Below are 18102 nucleotides of genomic sequence, written 5' to 3'. Positions count from 1 at the left end.
AGGCTGTGGGTTACTCGTTTATGGGGAGCCTCTTGGCGGGGAGCTTCCCTTTGGTGGGTCAATAAAAAGTTTAAAAATGGTTCTGAATGGGATACCCAGTGAGTAATTCTCCAGTGTAACCTGTTAGGAGGGAGGGAGGGGGAAAGGGGGACATTTGAACCCTAAAGGGCGTGCATAAGCGCACCAACGTGCCTACCGGCCCTGTCGTACTGTCCCCATTTATTCGTATCCATTTCCTGTATTCATAAGCGTGTTTATACTTATATCTGTTATCTTATACATGCTTGACAAATAAATAAATAAATAAAAAATAAATAAAATGGGCTTTTGTGTCAGAGCGCTTTTAGACAAACAGGTTTCTAATGCAGTTTTTCTAGGAAGTAGCGGTAGGAAATCATGGAAGATAATGTAAGGGATGAATCCTGCCTCCTTTAGAGACACGTGTGCTTGTTAAAGAGCAAGGAGAAAATCTAATGATAGCTAATAAAGGCTTTTCAGGTATCCTTTCAGGTTCTGTCAAAGCTTGTGTGAAAATATTACTTTTTTTTTTTAAGCTGTCAGTAATGATTTTTTAATACATTGCAAATGGAAGACTTTGGGTAGGCCTTTCAGCTTTTCTCTGGTTTTGAAAATAACTTTGAGATCATTTTATTAGCTGTTGTAGGAAATGGAATATAGACCACATATTCCGTACACCTGAAAACCTATTCCACCTATTGTGGGGAAAAATAGGAAGAGGAAGTAGTATTAGATATGTTTTCCACCTTGAGTTATTTATAAAAATAATAAAGGTGAGATTAAAAATTTCAAAAATTGAGTTACAGTATGTATACTAGAAGCTTGATAAAGAGATAGATGATATAACCTTTATTGTCACTTTTTGTGTGTACACACTGGAACATATTAAAAATGAAATTCTGATGCCTGTTCTAAAAAGAATGTTTGTGTGTGTTTGTGTGGGTGGGTGTGCATGTGTATATATGCATAATATATGCATAATATACACATTAACACAGTTATCTTCTTCTTATTTCTTGTATGTGATGATGAAGAAGTTATGTTTGATTTATTACTTGTTTTACAAATGCTGCATGACATAAACATTTGACAGGTGTAACATCAGTAATGGGGCTGTGATGACTTTAACTGTAGGTTTTAAGAGTAATTTAAAGTGATCTTTGTGCCAGAGCAATAATAGTTTTTTTATGAAAATGCTGTCATTTTGTTAGGGATCAGAAGTAATTTATAACTTAGCAAGTAAAAGCTGCTAGTTAGTTATTTTTATTACCATGCCATCAGAAATAAGATACAGTTCAAATTAAGCAACTGTGACTTTAATTTGGAACTATACTGATTGGCTTCCTTACTTGCTTTTTTTTACAACATAGTACAAAAATTCTTTTTCATACAAATATATCAAACAAAAAGGCATTTAAACCATTTGGTGGAGCTAGGTTCATTTTTTGTTTTGCAGATAATAGTTGGAAACAAAGCTTGTCAGATTCTCTTATTCATGGACTACCCCTGACTAGGTTGATTATAATTATAAATGGATTTTGAACCTAAAAGAATATGGCAGTATTCTAGAAGAAGGGAGCATGTATCACTCAAGTGCTGCAGAGGGTGGTTTTGTAGTTCATAAGAGACTCTAGAATTCCTACAATAGAGAAATAAATGAAAATGACTGGTGCTTCTAAATTGGTGAAGCAGAAAAATACTTTTAAGGTTAAACCAAAAACAAAACCAAGTTCTCTCTCAGCCAATTATTTCCTAAAATTCTTGGTTGGCAAGCAGTTAGACAGTCAGTGAAGATTTTGTACAGAACACCTGTGTTCATTTCTGTAGAATGCCAATATTCCATGGCACACAATTTGAAAAGCATTAGTTTAGCCATTCCAAAATCATTCAAAATAGTTTATAAGCAGTTTTTTGTTTTGTTTTTTAATCTTTCTTTGTATCCTATGAAAGAGTTTTTGGGTTTTAGGTCAAAGGAAATTAAGGGTGAAAGAGTATAGTGAAAGGATAGAAAACTGGTTTTGTTAACAGTTTTTGTCACTTTACATCCCTTTGCATTCTTTTCTCCTAATAGTTGGTTGGCAATTATTTATTTATTTATTTAATTAATTAATTTATATACCGCCCTTCTCCCGGAGGACTCAGGGCGGTTTACAGCCAGGGTGAAAGCACAACTCAGAAAAGTTAAAAAAAAACATTTAAAGACTACTTAAATTAAAGGCTGAAGAAATATAAAACTATAATAAAACCCCAATAAAAACTTTATTAAGCCAGCTCTGCACGATGAAATAGAAAGGTCTTTAGCTCACGGCGGAAGGTCCAGAGGTCAGGAAGTTGACGTATCCTCGGAGGCAGCTCATTCCAGAGGGCAGGAGCCCTCACAGAGAAGGGTCTCCCCCTGGGGGTCACCAGTCTACATTGTTTGACCGACGGCACCCTGAGGAGACCCTCTCTATGGGAGCGCACGGGTCGATGGGAGGCTATTGGTAGCAGCAGGCGGTCTCGTAGATAACCCGGTCCTATGCCATGGAGCGCTTTAAAGGTGATAACCAATACCTTGAATTGCACCCGGAAGACCACCGGAAGCCAGTGCAGCTCGCGCAGGACAGGTGTTACATGGGAGCCTTGAGTTGTTCCCATTATTACCTGCGTGGCCGCATTCTGAACCAGTTGGAGCCTCCGGGTGCTCTTCAAGGGGAGCCCCATGTAGAGAGCGTTACAGTAGTCCAGGCGGGAAGTACACATTTTTAACACTTGGACATCTTGTCAATCTTAATACTTATATGTAATTCTTGGTTATGCAGAATTACTTTTTTTGGGGGGAGGGGTAATCTTTTTTCCCTATAGATTAAAAAACAATACTATTTACAGCAAAATAGCGTAAGCTGCACATCTTTATTATATTAGGTTTATATTTGCTATTCCTGCTGCAAATACAAATCTAATATAATTACTTGGATAGCTGAATTGGACATCCAGTTATGAGGCCACTGCAGAAGTTTTGTATGTAATTGTTTGGATTGTGTACTTCTCTTTTGTCATGGTCTCATCATACACTAAATAAGTAAGTAAATTGCTGCTGCTGCCCCCAAACTGTAATTAGTTAATAATTTTCTGGCAATCAATGAAACAGTAATAAAAATATAAGATATCCATAAAAAAATAAAAGTTATAAATTAACCATCATAACAAACTAATAGTGTCAATTTATGCTTCATAAACTCTCCAGAAGATATATTGTCATATTTTCTTATATTTAAATATAAATGTATGCTTTTGCTAAGAGAGAAAAAAACTCTGGAGGAAAGTGGCTGCCAATGAAAAAATATTAAGAGTAAATAATTACTTTTTCTCCCTAGAGGCATGTGCATTATAGAACATGTAGTTTTAATCAGAAAGTATGCTTAGAATGAGGACCAAGGGTATCTGAATAATTTTCAGTTGCCTAAGAACAAACAGATTATAAAAATATAGGAATGCTGGGGAAACTAAAATACTGAACTTTGGATATTTTTCAGATTAGTGAAAATGAAATAGTTGCTGCCACCTAAGCATATTATAGCATATGCATGATTGTAATGAACAGGTTTCTTTTAGTGCCCTATATTGGAACAATACATGTACATCCTAAGTATTTATATCCTGCTTATAGTATGATGGCAAGCAGTACAGAAGATTCTCTGTACTCCAAAAACTCCCAAAGTGAGGCAAAGAATAAAACTATGAGCAGAAAGTGTATTTCTACTAATACAAACTGATTTTCCCGGCATAATCCAAGAGGGAAGATTGATGTTCTCACGGTTGTCCTTAGATGAATCTTTTCCTTAGGATCTGTAGATCCCTCTGTTTACAACAAGAAAGTAGGAAAGGGCAACAGGAACAATGAAAATTTTACATATTTGTTTTAATAACTCAGCATATTGAATTAGATTTTTAATTAATATTGCATTTTAAGTGTTTTGGTATCCATGTTTTATCTGTGCTGTACACCGCCCTGAGTCTTCGGAGAAGGGCGGTATAAAAATTTGAAAAATAAATAAATTAATTAATTAAAAAAAAAAAAGACAAAATCCTTTTGTGGAACATTGGATTTTACTTAATGATATTCAAATATTGTTGGAAATATTTTTAATAATAGAAAAATTAATCTTCTGACCAAAAAAATCACTTGGCAGAGGTATAGCCTTTCATTGCAGCTTAATCAAAATTATTATCTGATTTGGAGCATAATATCTAATTACTTGACATGCCTTATCTGTCAGTCTTTAAAAGAAACATTTAAAGTCTGGTCTCAAAAATGCCTAATTTCAAGAATTCTTGTTCATAAATTTACTCTAAACAAAGTGCAATACCCTCCCTTTTAATATATCTGTACAGATGAAATTTTTGCTGTGAGTATTATTAAAATAGATTGAGATTATTAATTTGATTGAGCAAAGATTCATTCTACATATAATTTGCCAATCAACTACTCAGCTAGCCTACTTCACACTCACAGTATGGTGGGCTACTTTTATGTATAATGATGACATTATTTTTTATTTGTTTGCTATCCTAATCACTTTGTGATTTCATTTCCTCTAGTTGCAGACATTTAATATTGCTAAATCCTGCAGAGAAGTACAGGACTTAACAAATGGTGTAGCCCTGGCATATGTTCTTCATGAAATGTAAGTTATTATTATTTTTTATTATTGAACATGTATGCCACCTGATTCCCAACAGTGAAAGTTCAATGCAATTAAAAAGAAGAAAAAAGTGACAAGAATGACAGAACAGATAGAATAAAGCAGGGAATTTTAATTCCCTCATCAAAGGTGTAGTTGAAGAGCCAGCTCTTCACTGTTTTCTAATGAACAGCAAAATAAGAAGAACACCTCGTTCAGAGGGTAGATGATGCTACAGAGAAGGTACACTTCTTCCCAATAGATGATATTCTTTAATCAAAGGAACTAGAATGTACCAGTGCTGAATCAGTTGGCTAGATACTATGGGAGACAAGTAGTCTATCAGGTAACTGTGCTAAATGCCAAATAGAGCTGTATAGGTAACAGCCAATACCTTGACATGTACCCAGAAACAGACTGGCAACTAGTGCATCTCATGAAGCAGAGGCATACTGAGGCATACTGGGTGGGCAAGCTGGAAGTGGGCTTTTTCAGGCCAAACAGGGAGCTAAATCTTGAACAAAACATGAGAGATAGCTAGAACTGATCCCTCTGCCAATCATAACGTTATTACTTATTTAGTTTTAGTCATGGGGGATGCACACGTTCATTTAACACTTTTAAGGGCTTTGTGCATTGCAAATTTTGGTAACTCTGAATCATTTTAAATTATCTGAATTATATTAAAGCATGGACTCAGTTAAATGAAAATAGACTTCCGAGAGACTGTTAATTATTTAAAACAATTATTAAATTAATATCATGCATTACCATATTGAAAATATCACACGTTACCATATTACTCTATGGGAAAACAAATAGGAAGAAAGTGACAATTGCAGAAATTGGGCCACCGTAGGAGACTGGGAAGATGGAGGAGATAAGAGGATGCTCAGATCACTTGTAAAAGTACAAAACAGTATTTAAAAACTTATATGGAAAACCCTGTAGACTATTATTCTATCCAGTAAAAGCTGTACATAGTTATTAACTTTACAATACCATAAAATATTGGATGTCTGTTGAGAAAAAAATAGAAGGAAAGGAGGAGAAAAAATAGAATTAGCTTCTTAGAGACTCCAAAGTTTATCCTGAAGAAGGACGTGACTGGTTAGCTAAATTCCCAGGTTTAGCTAATTCCTAATTAGCTAAACTCCACATTCCTTGCTGTGGAGGAAAATAGGAGATTCTACTTGCAGTTAAATTTAAATTGCAAGTTGGAAGAAAAGATACTCCTTTAGTACTTTTCAAGGTTTTTGTCACTTCATAGCTATTCTGGGGTATATATAATAGAAAGCCACATGTGCTTGTCACCACTCCATTTTCAGAAGCATTCCATAAACTGCAGAGCACTATATTTACTAGATACAGTCCAATTTGCTTTGGCATCTAAGACCTCATTGTATAACAACAACAATAACAACAACAACAACATCAACAACAACACTTGGAACATCATATATTTTAAGAAGATACTTGGTTGATACCTAGGACTCTGGCAGCAACTGGTATCAACCATTAGCACCAGTCACTTGCATTTGTGACACATTTTTAAATGTTCAGTTGACTGAGTTTCATGTTTAATGAATAAAAGAACAACAACAACAATAATAATAGAGACTGATTTTATTTCAGTGATCCTGCCTGGTTTGACAAAGCTTGGCTAAGCCGTATTAAAGAAGATGCTGGTGAAAGCTGGAGAATAAAGGTAATGGAATACTTTATCAATACATACACTATTTACATAGGTTATAATGCTGAAGTTAAAAATACCAATAAACATAGTTTAGATTATTTGATATTGCTTGTTTGTGATTCAGAGGATTCCTAGACCAAATATGCCACATGTATCTTTCTATTAAAACTTCTTTATATCCTTGTGAAAGATCCCAGATTGGTTTGGAGAGTACATGAACAGTAAACATAAAAGTATCAGATTGTGCATGGGTTTTTGTTTTTCCTATAGATCAGGTTGCTGGATTATTTTGAGGCTATGGATTCAAGTAATAACCATGACATCCGTTGATAATACATCTGAAACCCCTAGATCAGACCTGGACATTTTACAGATATCCAGCCCTCTGGTTGTCCCTGTCCAGCTTGAGTGAGGTCAGTCAGAAATTAAATAGGACTTTACTGCCAGAAGTACCAATGAGGGGGAAAGTTCCTTGCCTTCTCACACACTTCAGAAAGCAGGTAGACTGATCCCTCCTATGGCCATTGGAGGCCTGGTAGTCTGATCCCTCCAAGCCATGTACGCAATACAACTGCATTGCTTTTATTTTGAAGGCAGTTGCTATTTTTTTCAATTTACATATGGGCATGCATGCCAATGGATCTTCACAGGCCTTTTTGGTCCTCCAGAGCAGTTAACTTCCCACTCATGCCTTAGATTACATTATCATAGAAAAGAATTCAATATAATGTTTAATAATATAAAGGATCACAAATAAAGCAGCTCTTTTCTGATAATTGGAACAATTATGTGATTTTTTTTGAGGCTCACAATGCTGCTTTTAGAAGTTGCATCTATCTTTCTCCACATGCGAGTGCATTCGTAGCTATTTTGCTTCTTTTTTTAAATATTGAATTTTGTTTTATGTACACATTTGGGTTCATAAATTTACATTGTTTACTATAAACAGATTGAAGCATCTAATAACACCAATTATAAACAGCATATAAAATCCTTTTACAAAATATAGCAAAGGTTTCCTTGAACTCTGACTGCAATATATCAACGAATTCAAGCCATCTAGGGGATCAACACCTAAATGACATTAGGCAAACATTTTATTTGAAGGGTGACTTGGATGGCTTTACCTAACATTATTTTTCCATCACAATTTTACCTCCTATACATCTGAAAGACAAGTGAGGGAGAAATAAAGAGATGGGAAAATGACACCATAGACCAGTGATGGCTAACCTTTTTGCCATTGCATGCTAAAAGCTGGGGGAGCGCGGGGGGCTCTGGAGCCTGGGAAGAGCAAAAAACAGGGCTTCCCCACACACACACCCAGGCCCTCCGGAAGCAGGAAACAGCCTTTTTCCCTACTTCCGGGTGGCCCAGAAGGCCTGAAAATCAGCTAGGAGCTAAGCCATCATGGCCATAGACCATAGAATTTTTTAATTTGAAAGTTTGAACAAAATATAAAACAATTCAATATTGTCCCTAATAAATCAAATGAGGTTTTCCATTCTAAAGCAGACAATGTTTTTTAGGGCTGAGCATCTGCTTGCTGTATGAAAGCATTGTGTTACATTTTGGTTTTTACTTTATTCCCTTTGCTTGGATTTATCACTTCTGTAAAGCTAAATTTTCTTTTGGCAGAAGTTGACTTTGTTAGAATGATGGTATTTTAAGTGGTATATTGCATTTAATACAGTATGTGCAACTAATATGATTATATTTGTAGGAGTTAAATTTGTTGAGTAAAGACTGCATTTCAGAATGTTAATTACAACTTTCAAATATATGAAAATAATGTATTCTCACTCAATTGTCATTTTAAATATTTTAGGCTAGCAATTTGAAGAAGGTTCTTCAAGGAATTATGGATTATTATCATGAGGTATGAAAAACCATAACAATCCATAAAATATGCAATTTCTTCTCTGTAATTTTAGTTACAAATCTCAGTTTACAGAATATTTTATGTATTATTTTCATGTCTAGTATGCATGTAAAACCTACGTGGATGAGCTTAACTTTGATGTTTTATTACTAGTATTTTATTCCATGAACACTTTATAAGCAAATGTATTTATTTGAAAAGGAAAATATTTTTAGAATGTATTTTTGTTTTCCCATCTGTTCCAACTTTAGGTGCTATGTTGTAATGATCAGTATTCAGTTTTTTTTTAAAAAGTTCAGTTGCAGTACTGATTACTGGTGAATTTTAGTAACATTCAGTAACATTCATGTGAGGTTTAACATGAATGAAGAAATGCCCTCTGATATATATAAAAAAAAATTCTAAAAACTAAGGTTTATTCTTCTTCCAAAGTTTTCTAACTCAGTTTGTTTCTTCAGGGAAGTTTATTGAGTAAAGAGTGGGAATAGGACCAAGGAGTCTCAGCCTATCAGATATTGAGGCTCTGGGTGACTTTGGGCAAGTCACAATCTCTTGAACCAACCTGTCCTGACAAAGTGGTTGCTGTAAAAGGGGGGAAAAAAATAACTGCCTGTGGTGTGAGCCCTCAGAGAGGAAAGCTATGATATAAATTCAACAACAAACCCCCCAACCATTTCATTATATAACTCTACTTCTTTTTTTAAAAAAATCTACAGTTCTTGACTCAGCAAATCTCAGAAGATCTTCTTCCTGATTTAAACCAAATCTCTGAACATTCTAATCCAGTAGAGCTTGGCAGGTTATTGCAGCTTATTTTAGGCTGTGCAGTCAACTGTGAAAAGAAGCAAGGTAAACATTCTCCTCTGAATAAACAGCGCAATTTGTCTTTTATATCAGCGAAACCAAAATATTAACTCTTTCATTTCTGGGTAAAGCAAAACAAAATGTAGCATTCAGACTGTCAAAATATTTAGATATGTAGGCTTGAGAGGTGATCTCAAGCATGTTTTTGGAAGGCATGCAATACATGAAGCAAAATAAATACATTGCTAATGTAGAAATTTTGGTTAATGTTTTTAAGATGCATTGTCACCTAATCATTGCCCAAGCAAGAGAAAGCCAGGCAAGGAAAGCAAAGTGAACCCCTTCTGGTTCATTTCAACAAGAGAAGCATTAGTACTGTATTCAAGTGATTGGTAGCTTGCACTTGAAGTATTTGGGGAGATGATGTGCCTGCATATTTATAGTTATAGCCATGTTGTTCAGTCACACACATTGCAATCCTTCATGTATTCTTAGTGAATTCCTTTTGAAAATAACTAAGCCTGTTTAGAACCAAAAGCACAGCTAACCTTGGCTGTATTAGCATGCCATACCAATGTATGGTTTAGTATAACTTGCCAGCAGTGTATTTCTGGTTTATGTGCTCCCCTATCAGAAAGCAGAATTCTATCCAATTGGCAGATACTGTCCATCAGCAGATGGATACTGTTGACTGCCATGCAAAGTATGTTGCTTAAGATCTTCAGTCTATCACAGTAATGCAGAACTGCAGAATGCAAGCTAGCTAAGATTCAGCTACAGAGAGGACTTCAGAAATGAACTGAAGACAAGGCTGTCCATTTACATGTAACATTTCCTGGGTCTTTATTGGTTGTGTGGGATATCTCATTTAAAAACAACTCTTTCTTTGTAGAACATATACAAGTTATAATGACACTAGAGGAGTCTGTTCAGCATGTCGTTATGGCTGCTATCCAAGAGGTAAGAAAAGAAGAGTTAACTGAAAAATTGGAGTTGATTCCTTTTTCAAAAAAAAGGGGGGCTGGAGTTACCTAGTGTTGCAGTAGAGATAAGGCAACTAATATTCTTACACAAATATTTGTGATCTCTAATCTTTCATATGTATATATCATGTTAGTTTAATGTTACGTAATTTAATCAAGTTGGCAGTAAAAAGGCTTGTGTGAAAAAATGTGAAATGTATATTGAACATGGATTATTTCATTATTTTAAAGAAAATAATATCAGCTAATCTTTTAGTACTATCTTATGAGCTTGTTTTAGACCATGGATAATTATGCATTTTTGCCTTAATTTTTTATTGTTGCAGTTAATGAGCAAAGAGATTTTGGGCTTTGTTGCAAGTGATATATCTGGTGATGTGGAGCAACAGGTAACTGATAACGCTATCTTTTCAGCTTTTAGTAATCTTTTCCTGTAATTTCTGATGAAAGTCTAGTTAATGAATTTATCACTGTGTGTACTGGGTTGCTACAGAATCTCATAGGACATGTGTACGGAAGAAACATTCAGTTTTGTAATATCAATCACCTAGGTTTTTTCAAATCTATCACAATTCATTCTGTTTGATGGCTCAGCAGTGAGAGAGAGAGAGAGGAAGAAAAATAAGAGCAAATGTATTTGTTAAGGGAATAAGTTGATTTTAAGTCAACATCTTCATAGGAGGCTATGGTGACTGCTAATCTCAGTATGACAATAACTCGTCCCACCTTATATTTCAGAGAAGGGGGAACAAGGAGAGAAGGGGCAATGAGGTGGAAAGATAGGTCAGAGAAAAGCTGGGAGTCCTAAACCTCCATCTTGCAGCAACACAGTTTTAGAAGCATATTTAGTAGCTCTGTAGGATAAGTATTTGAGGAAATATAAGGTAAAGGTAAAGGTTCCCCTTGCACATATGTGCTAGTCGTTCCCGACTCTAGGGGACAGTGCTCATTTCCGTTTCAAAGCCGAAGAGCCAGTGCTGTCCGAAGACGTCTCCGTGGTCATGTGGCCGACATGACTCAATGCCAAAGGCGCACGGAACGCTGTTACCTTCCCACCAAAGGTGGTCCCTATTTTTTCTACTTGCATTTTTACGTGCTTTTGAAACTGCTAGGTTGGCAGAAGCTGGGACAAGTAATGGGAGCTCACCCCATTACACAGCAGCACTAGGGATTCGAACTGCTCAGCTGCCGACCTTTCAATCGACTAGCTCAACGTCCTAGCCCCTGAGCCACCGCTTTTTTTTATATTTATTTTTATATTATATTTTTTATATTATTTATATTATATTATATTATTTTTTAATATTATTTATTTATTTTTATAAAAAAGTGCTTTATATATTTTATAAACCATTTGCATTCTTATATAAATGTTATTTTACTCCTTTAACTATTAACCTGGAGTGCTGTCCTGTGTTCCTTAAAGAAAAAAAGGGGGAGAAAAAGACAAGCATTTTAAAACCAAAATAAAGTTTGCTGGTGGCAACAACAGAAGTACATTTTGCAGAGATAGTAATATTTTGATTATTTTAAAGAACAAGAAGATCATAAGAAAGTGGTTCCAAGGACCAGAAAAGTACATGACAGAGACAGATTTGATTATCTAGAAGGTTGATCATTACCAACTTGCCTTCTATTTAATCAATATTCTCCCACCCACCCCCCAAATACCCATAAGTAAATTTCCCATTTATTGGAGATAAGGTCAAGAATTTTTTTTTTCTTAATGTTTGAAAATGATCATCTCAACATTTTTAAAGCTGAAAAGAGCAGTGGAAGAACTTAATGAAGTCATAGCAGAAAAAGAAGAATTGAAGCAAAGATGTCAAGAACTAGATTTGCAGGTAACCATATTTTTCCAAGTACATTTTGTTAAAAGAAAATGTATATTTACATTAATGCCTAAAATCAAATTGTCTTAAAAACATCTTCTAGTATGCTGTGATTAAACACTGTGATATTTTGTTTTCCTATAGTTTATATAGGAAACTATATTCATCATGTTATTATTTTTAGTACTTACAGACTTTTTTCTATAAAATTAATGTCCAACGGTCTTTCACTGTTATTTTGAATGTGTTTTATGGCAGAATTTAGAAATAATATTTTGTAGATTTTTCATTTATAGGTTTAATATACAATGTTTAGAATACTTTTTAAAATATTTAAGAGATAAAATCTATTGTGAACTATAAATACTTGACCCTGACAACAGTTATTAATATAAATTAATATAATGATTCTCAATCTGTATTCATACCTAAAATTTATAGCAGTTTATTTTTTACAGCTTATGAAATTTGAAATACCATTTGACAAAGATAACAATATAATTTAATGTCACTCTGCTATACTGAATATGAGTATTTATTTGAAAGTCAAAATATACATACTTCTTGTTTAATCTAATTGTTAATAAATTCATTTGTAAGGTCTCTGTGTCCCATGATATTTTACAAGAATTTAAGAAAGGTAGGTTTATATTTATTTCAGGAAGACATAACCCAAAGAGTACTTTGCATTTTAAGTATCAGTGAACTAACCTGTGATATGCTGTGATGTTCTGCTGTATTACAATTAACATGGTGGCTTTCACCACAAAAGATATTTAAGGAGCTGTTTTGTTAATATGAGAATCCTTTGATTGTTAATATACTTACAGTACTGTTATGCTCTTACATTCTAGCTTGTGATATTTTCAGAAATATTTGCAAAATGCATGAATCTTTTTATCCATTGAACTATATAGATGTGATGCTATCTAAATTTTACTTAATGCTACTTGTTTTGCCTCTTGGAATTGCTTTTTACACAACTATTCACTACTAAGTATTATTATTTCTCAGTTCTCTGCTGTTGTATCTTCAGTTTATAAACTGACCAGTATTTTTCTACATGCTAATGATGTTTCCCTTTTTAATCCCTTTTCTGCTTCTACAGAAATGTGGAAATTTTATTTGGGTGGATTTTGATCTGATTCAACAAGGCAGTTCTTGTGTTCTTATGTAAGGTGAAGGAAAGGTGTCTTGCTAGATCATTCCAGAGTCTATTTGGCTTAGTTCTTATATCATTCTTCTCTTATTTGCCACTGCATATAATAGTCTGGAAGACTTTTTCCATGTTGCTTTTGCTTTGTTACTGTGACTGGTAACTTTGATTATATAAGTACTAAGATTTTGCAGATTTAGAACGAAAGCTGCAAATAGAGGATAGATGTGCAGCTGATGGTTCTTTATGTGGATTCACAGAGAGAAATGCAAGAAAAATACATATACTGAAATAACAAGAATTTGACTTGATTTTATTTAGTTGTATATTGTACATGAATACAATCATTTTTATGCTTATCTGTTAATATGTGTATATGTGTGTACACACACACACATTTAATTTGGAAAGCAGATAATTTGACTGGGGGTTAATCACTTCTTTTTTTGAGATAAAATCCCTTGTGCCAATATTTGACTGTTAATGATCTTCGTGACTTTATAACTCTGAACTGGATTTTTGATCTTTAGGTGGCTGCCCTTCAAGAAGAAAAATGTAGTTTAATGTCCGAAAATGAGATAATGAATGATCGATTGGATCAGTTAGATGGTTCATTTGATGATACAAACACAGCAGTTGCCAAAAAGTATTTTCATGCACAGTTACAAGTAGAACAGTTACAAGAAGAAAATTTCAGGTATGAATTAATGTAACCCAGCCATTTTCTCGATCACTGTTGCAGCTTGAGTTGTTTACTGAAACAAAATAGAAAATATTTCTGAAGTGCTACTTTATGCAAAAAGCTACAGTATAGCTTTTGGATATTCCCCATTTTTTATTCTGACCATGTTACATATTCCTGAGGTTTTTATTGTAGCTTTTGCAGCGCTAGCTATGGTCTATTATGCCTGGAGCTGTCAAAGGCCGGCCTTCTCTTATATTATCCTGTTCATTTATGACTATTTCCTGAGCCCAGCTATCTGTATCCCATAGAGATTCATAATGTTTTCTTCAGTGATTGCACATATTCTGTAGATGCAGCAGTTTCCAGAGAGATCATTATAAAACTAATGTTGTCCATCCCATGTGTTGGAATGATGTTATGAGCATGTATAAAACATTGGGATCGTTCATACTGGCTATTATGTGAGCAGTCTTTTAACTCATACCATCTCCCAGTTGAATACAGTCCACCCAATCCTCTTGAGCCACGTTCATTCATGGAGTACAAGGTTCTCTCTGAGAGAGTGCCAAGACAAATCTTATATAATGGACTCATTACAGGGAAAAGGACAGTATAACCCCTCAATGTCATAACCCAGCCAAATCCATATCTGTAGCGATCTAGCATTTTTAGTCTTTGATCTGTTTAGTCAGCAACCTTGACTAACTGACAGAAATCAACAAGGGGTCAGTTTCCTCTCCTCTGGTACAAAAGCCCCGAGTTTGCAGTTTTAGTCCCTTAGAAAGCTCTTTCTATTTTATTCTCAAGCATTAGGTTAAGCATTGAGGCTTTTCTCAAGTCAACCCTGTTAAACCAAACTAGTTTATTAATTATTTGCTCCTTCACCAGTACCGGGTCACCTATCTTATTTGCCATAACTCTAAGCAACTTAACTAAGTGACAAGAATGTACAAATAATGAAACCTATATATTCCCCCCTGGAATTCTGGGTTCCTGAAAACACCACCCCAGATATTTTTAAAAACAAGAACACTATCTTTGGATTCCAGCCTTAATGTACCTCAATGCCTGGGAGAAAATCCAGCTTTTAAAGAACTTTTGGAAAACTAGAAGGATGGGTGCCTTCCAGATCTTAGGGAGGCGGAGGGTATTCCACAGGGTGTGGGAGTAGCGTGCCATTACTGAGTAGTTACATATCCTAAATTTGTATTATGGGGCCAATTCTGAGTTTGCTTTATTATTTTTTTAAAAGATTGTAATTCATTGCTCTAGATGTTTAATTTTTAATAATGCAGAAACTGTTTACGGTCTTTCTCTTTATTGGTAATAATATGACGTAAAAACTGACATAGAAGTTACAATTTTAAGATTACATTTCATTTGCCCCCAATATGCCTGCATATGAGAGATTATACAAATTTCTGTACTAAAACTTTCCCATATATTTTTTATGAATGATACCATAATGTTTCATATTAAGGAAGTTGATAGTAAATCCCTTTCTATTTAATTTTTTTTTCTGCAAAGACTTGAAACTACAAAAGATGATTACCGTGTTCATTGTGAAGAGCTTGAGAAACAACTGATTGAGCTGCAACATCGAAATGATGAACTGACATCTCTGGCAGAAGAATCCCGGGCTTTGAAGGATGAAATTGATGTTCTTAGGTATACTGAATAAATCTAGTACACTATGTTACTATCTCTTTAATATACAGTATTCTATTATTTGGAGTTTCCAAAGAATATACCAAATTCTTTCAGCTGCTGCCCTTCCCCTTTCTTTCTTTCTTCCTTCCTTCCTTCCTTCCTTTCTTTCATTTTTCCTGTCTTTCCTGAGAGAGACTGTCTGGCCCCAGGTCACCCAGCCATTTTTCATGCCTAATACAGGACTAGAACTCATAGACTCCTGGCTTTTAGTCTGGTGCCTTAACCACTAAACCATAGTAAAGTAATACATTGTATATTGTTTCCCTTTGCAGCGAAACCTGCTTTTAATAGTTTAATTAAGAGGATTATTCACAAATGCTATTGTAATTGACTTAAATTTATAACATTGGTGCAATGAGGTCTACTGAAATGGCATAAACTACAGGGTGTAGTGTGTTTTATAGTACTGACATCCGCAAAATCGAAGACTCACTGTATTGCCGATCTCAAAGCCTTCCAGATACTCTCATCACAGGATTCACTGTTACTAGGGGCATAGTGGATGTGAATTCTGAGGGAGGCAGACTAACATGTTTGGGATGCATCATACTTAGTGAAGTATGGAAAAGCTTTCATTATGACATAATACAATAAATTAAGACTTACTTCCTTTTTTGCAACATTCAGAACACTGAAATTTGGCAGCAAACTATTAAATTCTGCCTTTTTGTTTTTTGTTAGTTTGCTAGCTATTCAATTTTTTCTTAGGTATTTGGTTCTTTTTCCTAAATAATACAGCAAGTAAAATAAGCCTTGTGCTTCCAACTCTTAAAGTTTTTATTTTATATTCTTGATATACTTTGTTGTCTTGTAGGTTCTTATATGTAATACTTAAAATTGTTCTAGAGTAACAAATATTTAATATGTAAATTGCAACTTACTTTTATTTGCATGTCTTATAACTGGTAGCATATGTTATATAAAATAATAAACCAAGATCATCATTCAGTCTTTAGCTAGGATGCTAATTTTGAATTAAATATTGAAGGAATAGTTTAACTCTACTAAACAAACCCCCTAATTTTAGTTTTAATAGTATTTCTATATTCACTAATGATAGGCTCTTGAAATAATGAGACCTCCCTGGGGGAATCTGTGACTATTTTAGGAGGAGCTTTCATCCTTCAAACTGACCATGAGGGAAGACCTTTGATTCAAAATGAAAGCCTATCCTGAAGTGGCGTGGATCATTGCCTAGTAAGAGTAGGAAGTTATTCATGACTGCAGTTGATGCTCCAGTTTTAATTATGTAGAACTGAAAAGTCCTGTTTTCTGTTTAGTTTATCATACCAGCAATTTGAACCTGAGAGAAAATATTTAATAAGTAAGATCATACTTTTCTCTTAAGTAAGTATTTGCATTTGGTTGTCTGATAATGGCTCAAGGATGCTTTTGAAATAATTAAATATGTTATTGTAGGACTGTTGCTGATAAAACAAATAAACTGGAGTCGACAATTGAGGTGTATCGCAAAAAGTTGGAAGACTTGAATGACTTTCGGAGACAGGTGAAAATACTTCAGGAAACAAACATGATGTATATGCATAACACAGTTAGCCTAGAAGAAGAATTAAAGAAAGCAAATGCAGCCCGTTCACAGTTGGAAACTTACAAAAGGCAGGTAAGAAATGTTTCCTTTTCATCCTATATGAATTTCTGTGTTTTCTTCATACTATTTCAGTCGAATAAAGTCTACATTTTTAGGTCTAAAGAAGCTGAGAATGAAAAGTGACTTCCTCCTTATGTTGTCCTTGCAAACATTTTTGCATATTTCAATATTTCACTTATATTTTGTTTGAAATGAGTACGATAACCTTATTGGTAGAGTTAGCATTACCAGTAACACTGGCATGTCTTCAACTGTGCACTTAGTCGGATTAAGAGTAGAATCATGAAAATTATTGCCATGAAAATAATTCTACAAGACCTATGTTCTGTTAATTGAATCTGTTGACCTGAATTTCTAAGCATTAAATGATATATACTAAAATGAAATGCTTCAGAACAGCAGGTAGTCTTCTAAAATTTCTAAGTGAATTTTGCCCCATTTTACAGTTTTTCTTGCCACAGTTGTTAGTGTGAACCAGTGCTGTTGTTAAGTTAGTAACATGGTTATTAAGTGAATCTGGTTTCCCCATTGACTTTGCTTGTCAGAAGGTTGCAAAAAGTGATCACGTGACCTTGGGACACAGCAACAGTCATAAATATGAACCAGTTGTCAAGCATCTAAATTTTGATCAAGTTACTAAGAGGATGCTGCAATGGTTGTAAATGTGAAAAATGGTCATAAGCCACTCTTTTCAGTGCCGTAGTAACATCGAATGGTCACTAAATGAACTGTTGTAACCCAAAGACTACTCCATTTAACTGGAGAAAAAATGATTTCCAGCTAATGCTGAAAAGATCACAGGTTCTCATGAAGATAATGAAATCCAATATTACAGAAGAATTTATTTCAAATTGCCAAATTCTGAAACCTTTATTGTTTTTCTTTTTAAACTAGATCCAGGAACATCATAACAAGCTCTCTGAAGAATCCAAAAGAGCAGATGCACTAGCTTTTGAAATGAAACAATTAGAAGAGAAGCATGAAACATTAATTAAAGAGAAAGAGGTGAGGTTTACTAATGTGGTGGTAATACAGTTTTCAAAATATTGGGAAATCAAGATAC

The 18102-nt window shown here is 34.5% G+C and overlaps 1 protein-coding gene across 1 annotated transcript in view; it reads left to right on the top strand.

Moving 5' to 3' along the window:
- The window catches only part of HOOK1 (hook microtubule tethering protein 1), a 30861-nt gene that overhangs the window by 695 nt on the left and 12064 nt on the right, over nucleotides 1-18102 (top strand). The window contains exons 2-12 of the mRNA XM_058174689.1: nucleotides 4600-4685; nucleotides 6318-6390; nucleotides 8207-8257; nucleotides 8977-9109; nucleotides 9957-10024; nucleotides 10374-10436; nucleotides 11808-11891; nucleotides 13566-13732; nucleotides 15248-15388; nucleotides 16850-17051; nucleotides 17934-18044. Of these exons, the coding sequence (XP_058030672.1) occupies nucleotides 4600-4685; nucleotides 6318-6390; nucleotides 8207-8257; nucleotides 8977-9109; nucleotides 9957-10024; nucleotides 10374-10436; nucleotides 11808-11891; nucleotides 13566-13732; nucleotides 15248-15388; nucleotides 16850-17051; nucleotides 17934-18044 (1179 nt within the window). The remainder of the gene's footprint in view (nucleotides 1-4599; nucleotides 4686-6317; nucleotides 6391-8206; nucleotides 8258-8976; nucleotides 9110-9956; nucleotides 10025-10373; nucleotides 10437-11807; nucleotides 11892-13565; nucleotides 13733-15247; nucleotides 15389-16849; nucleotides 17052-17933; nucleotides 18045-18102) is intronic.

Source organism: Ahaetulla prasina, chromosome 3 (genome assembly GCF_028640845.1).
Source record: "Ahaetulla prasina isolate Xishuangbanna chromosome 3, ASM2864084v1, whole genome shotgun sequence".
Lineage (NCBI taxonomy): Eukaryota > Metazoa > Chordata > Lepidosauria > Squamata > Colubridae > Ahaetulla > Ahaetulla prasina.
The sequence above is the reverse complement of the archived record's forward strand: the minus strand, read 5'-3'. Positions and strand labels throughout refer to the sequence as shown.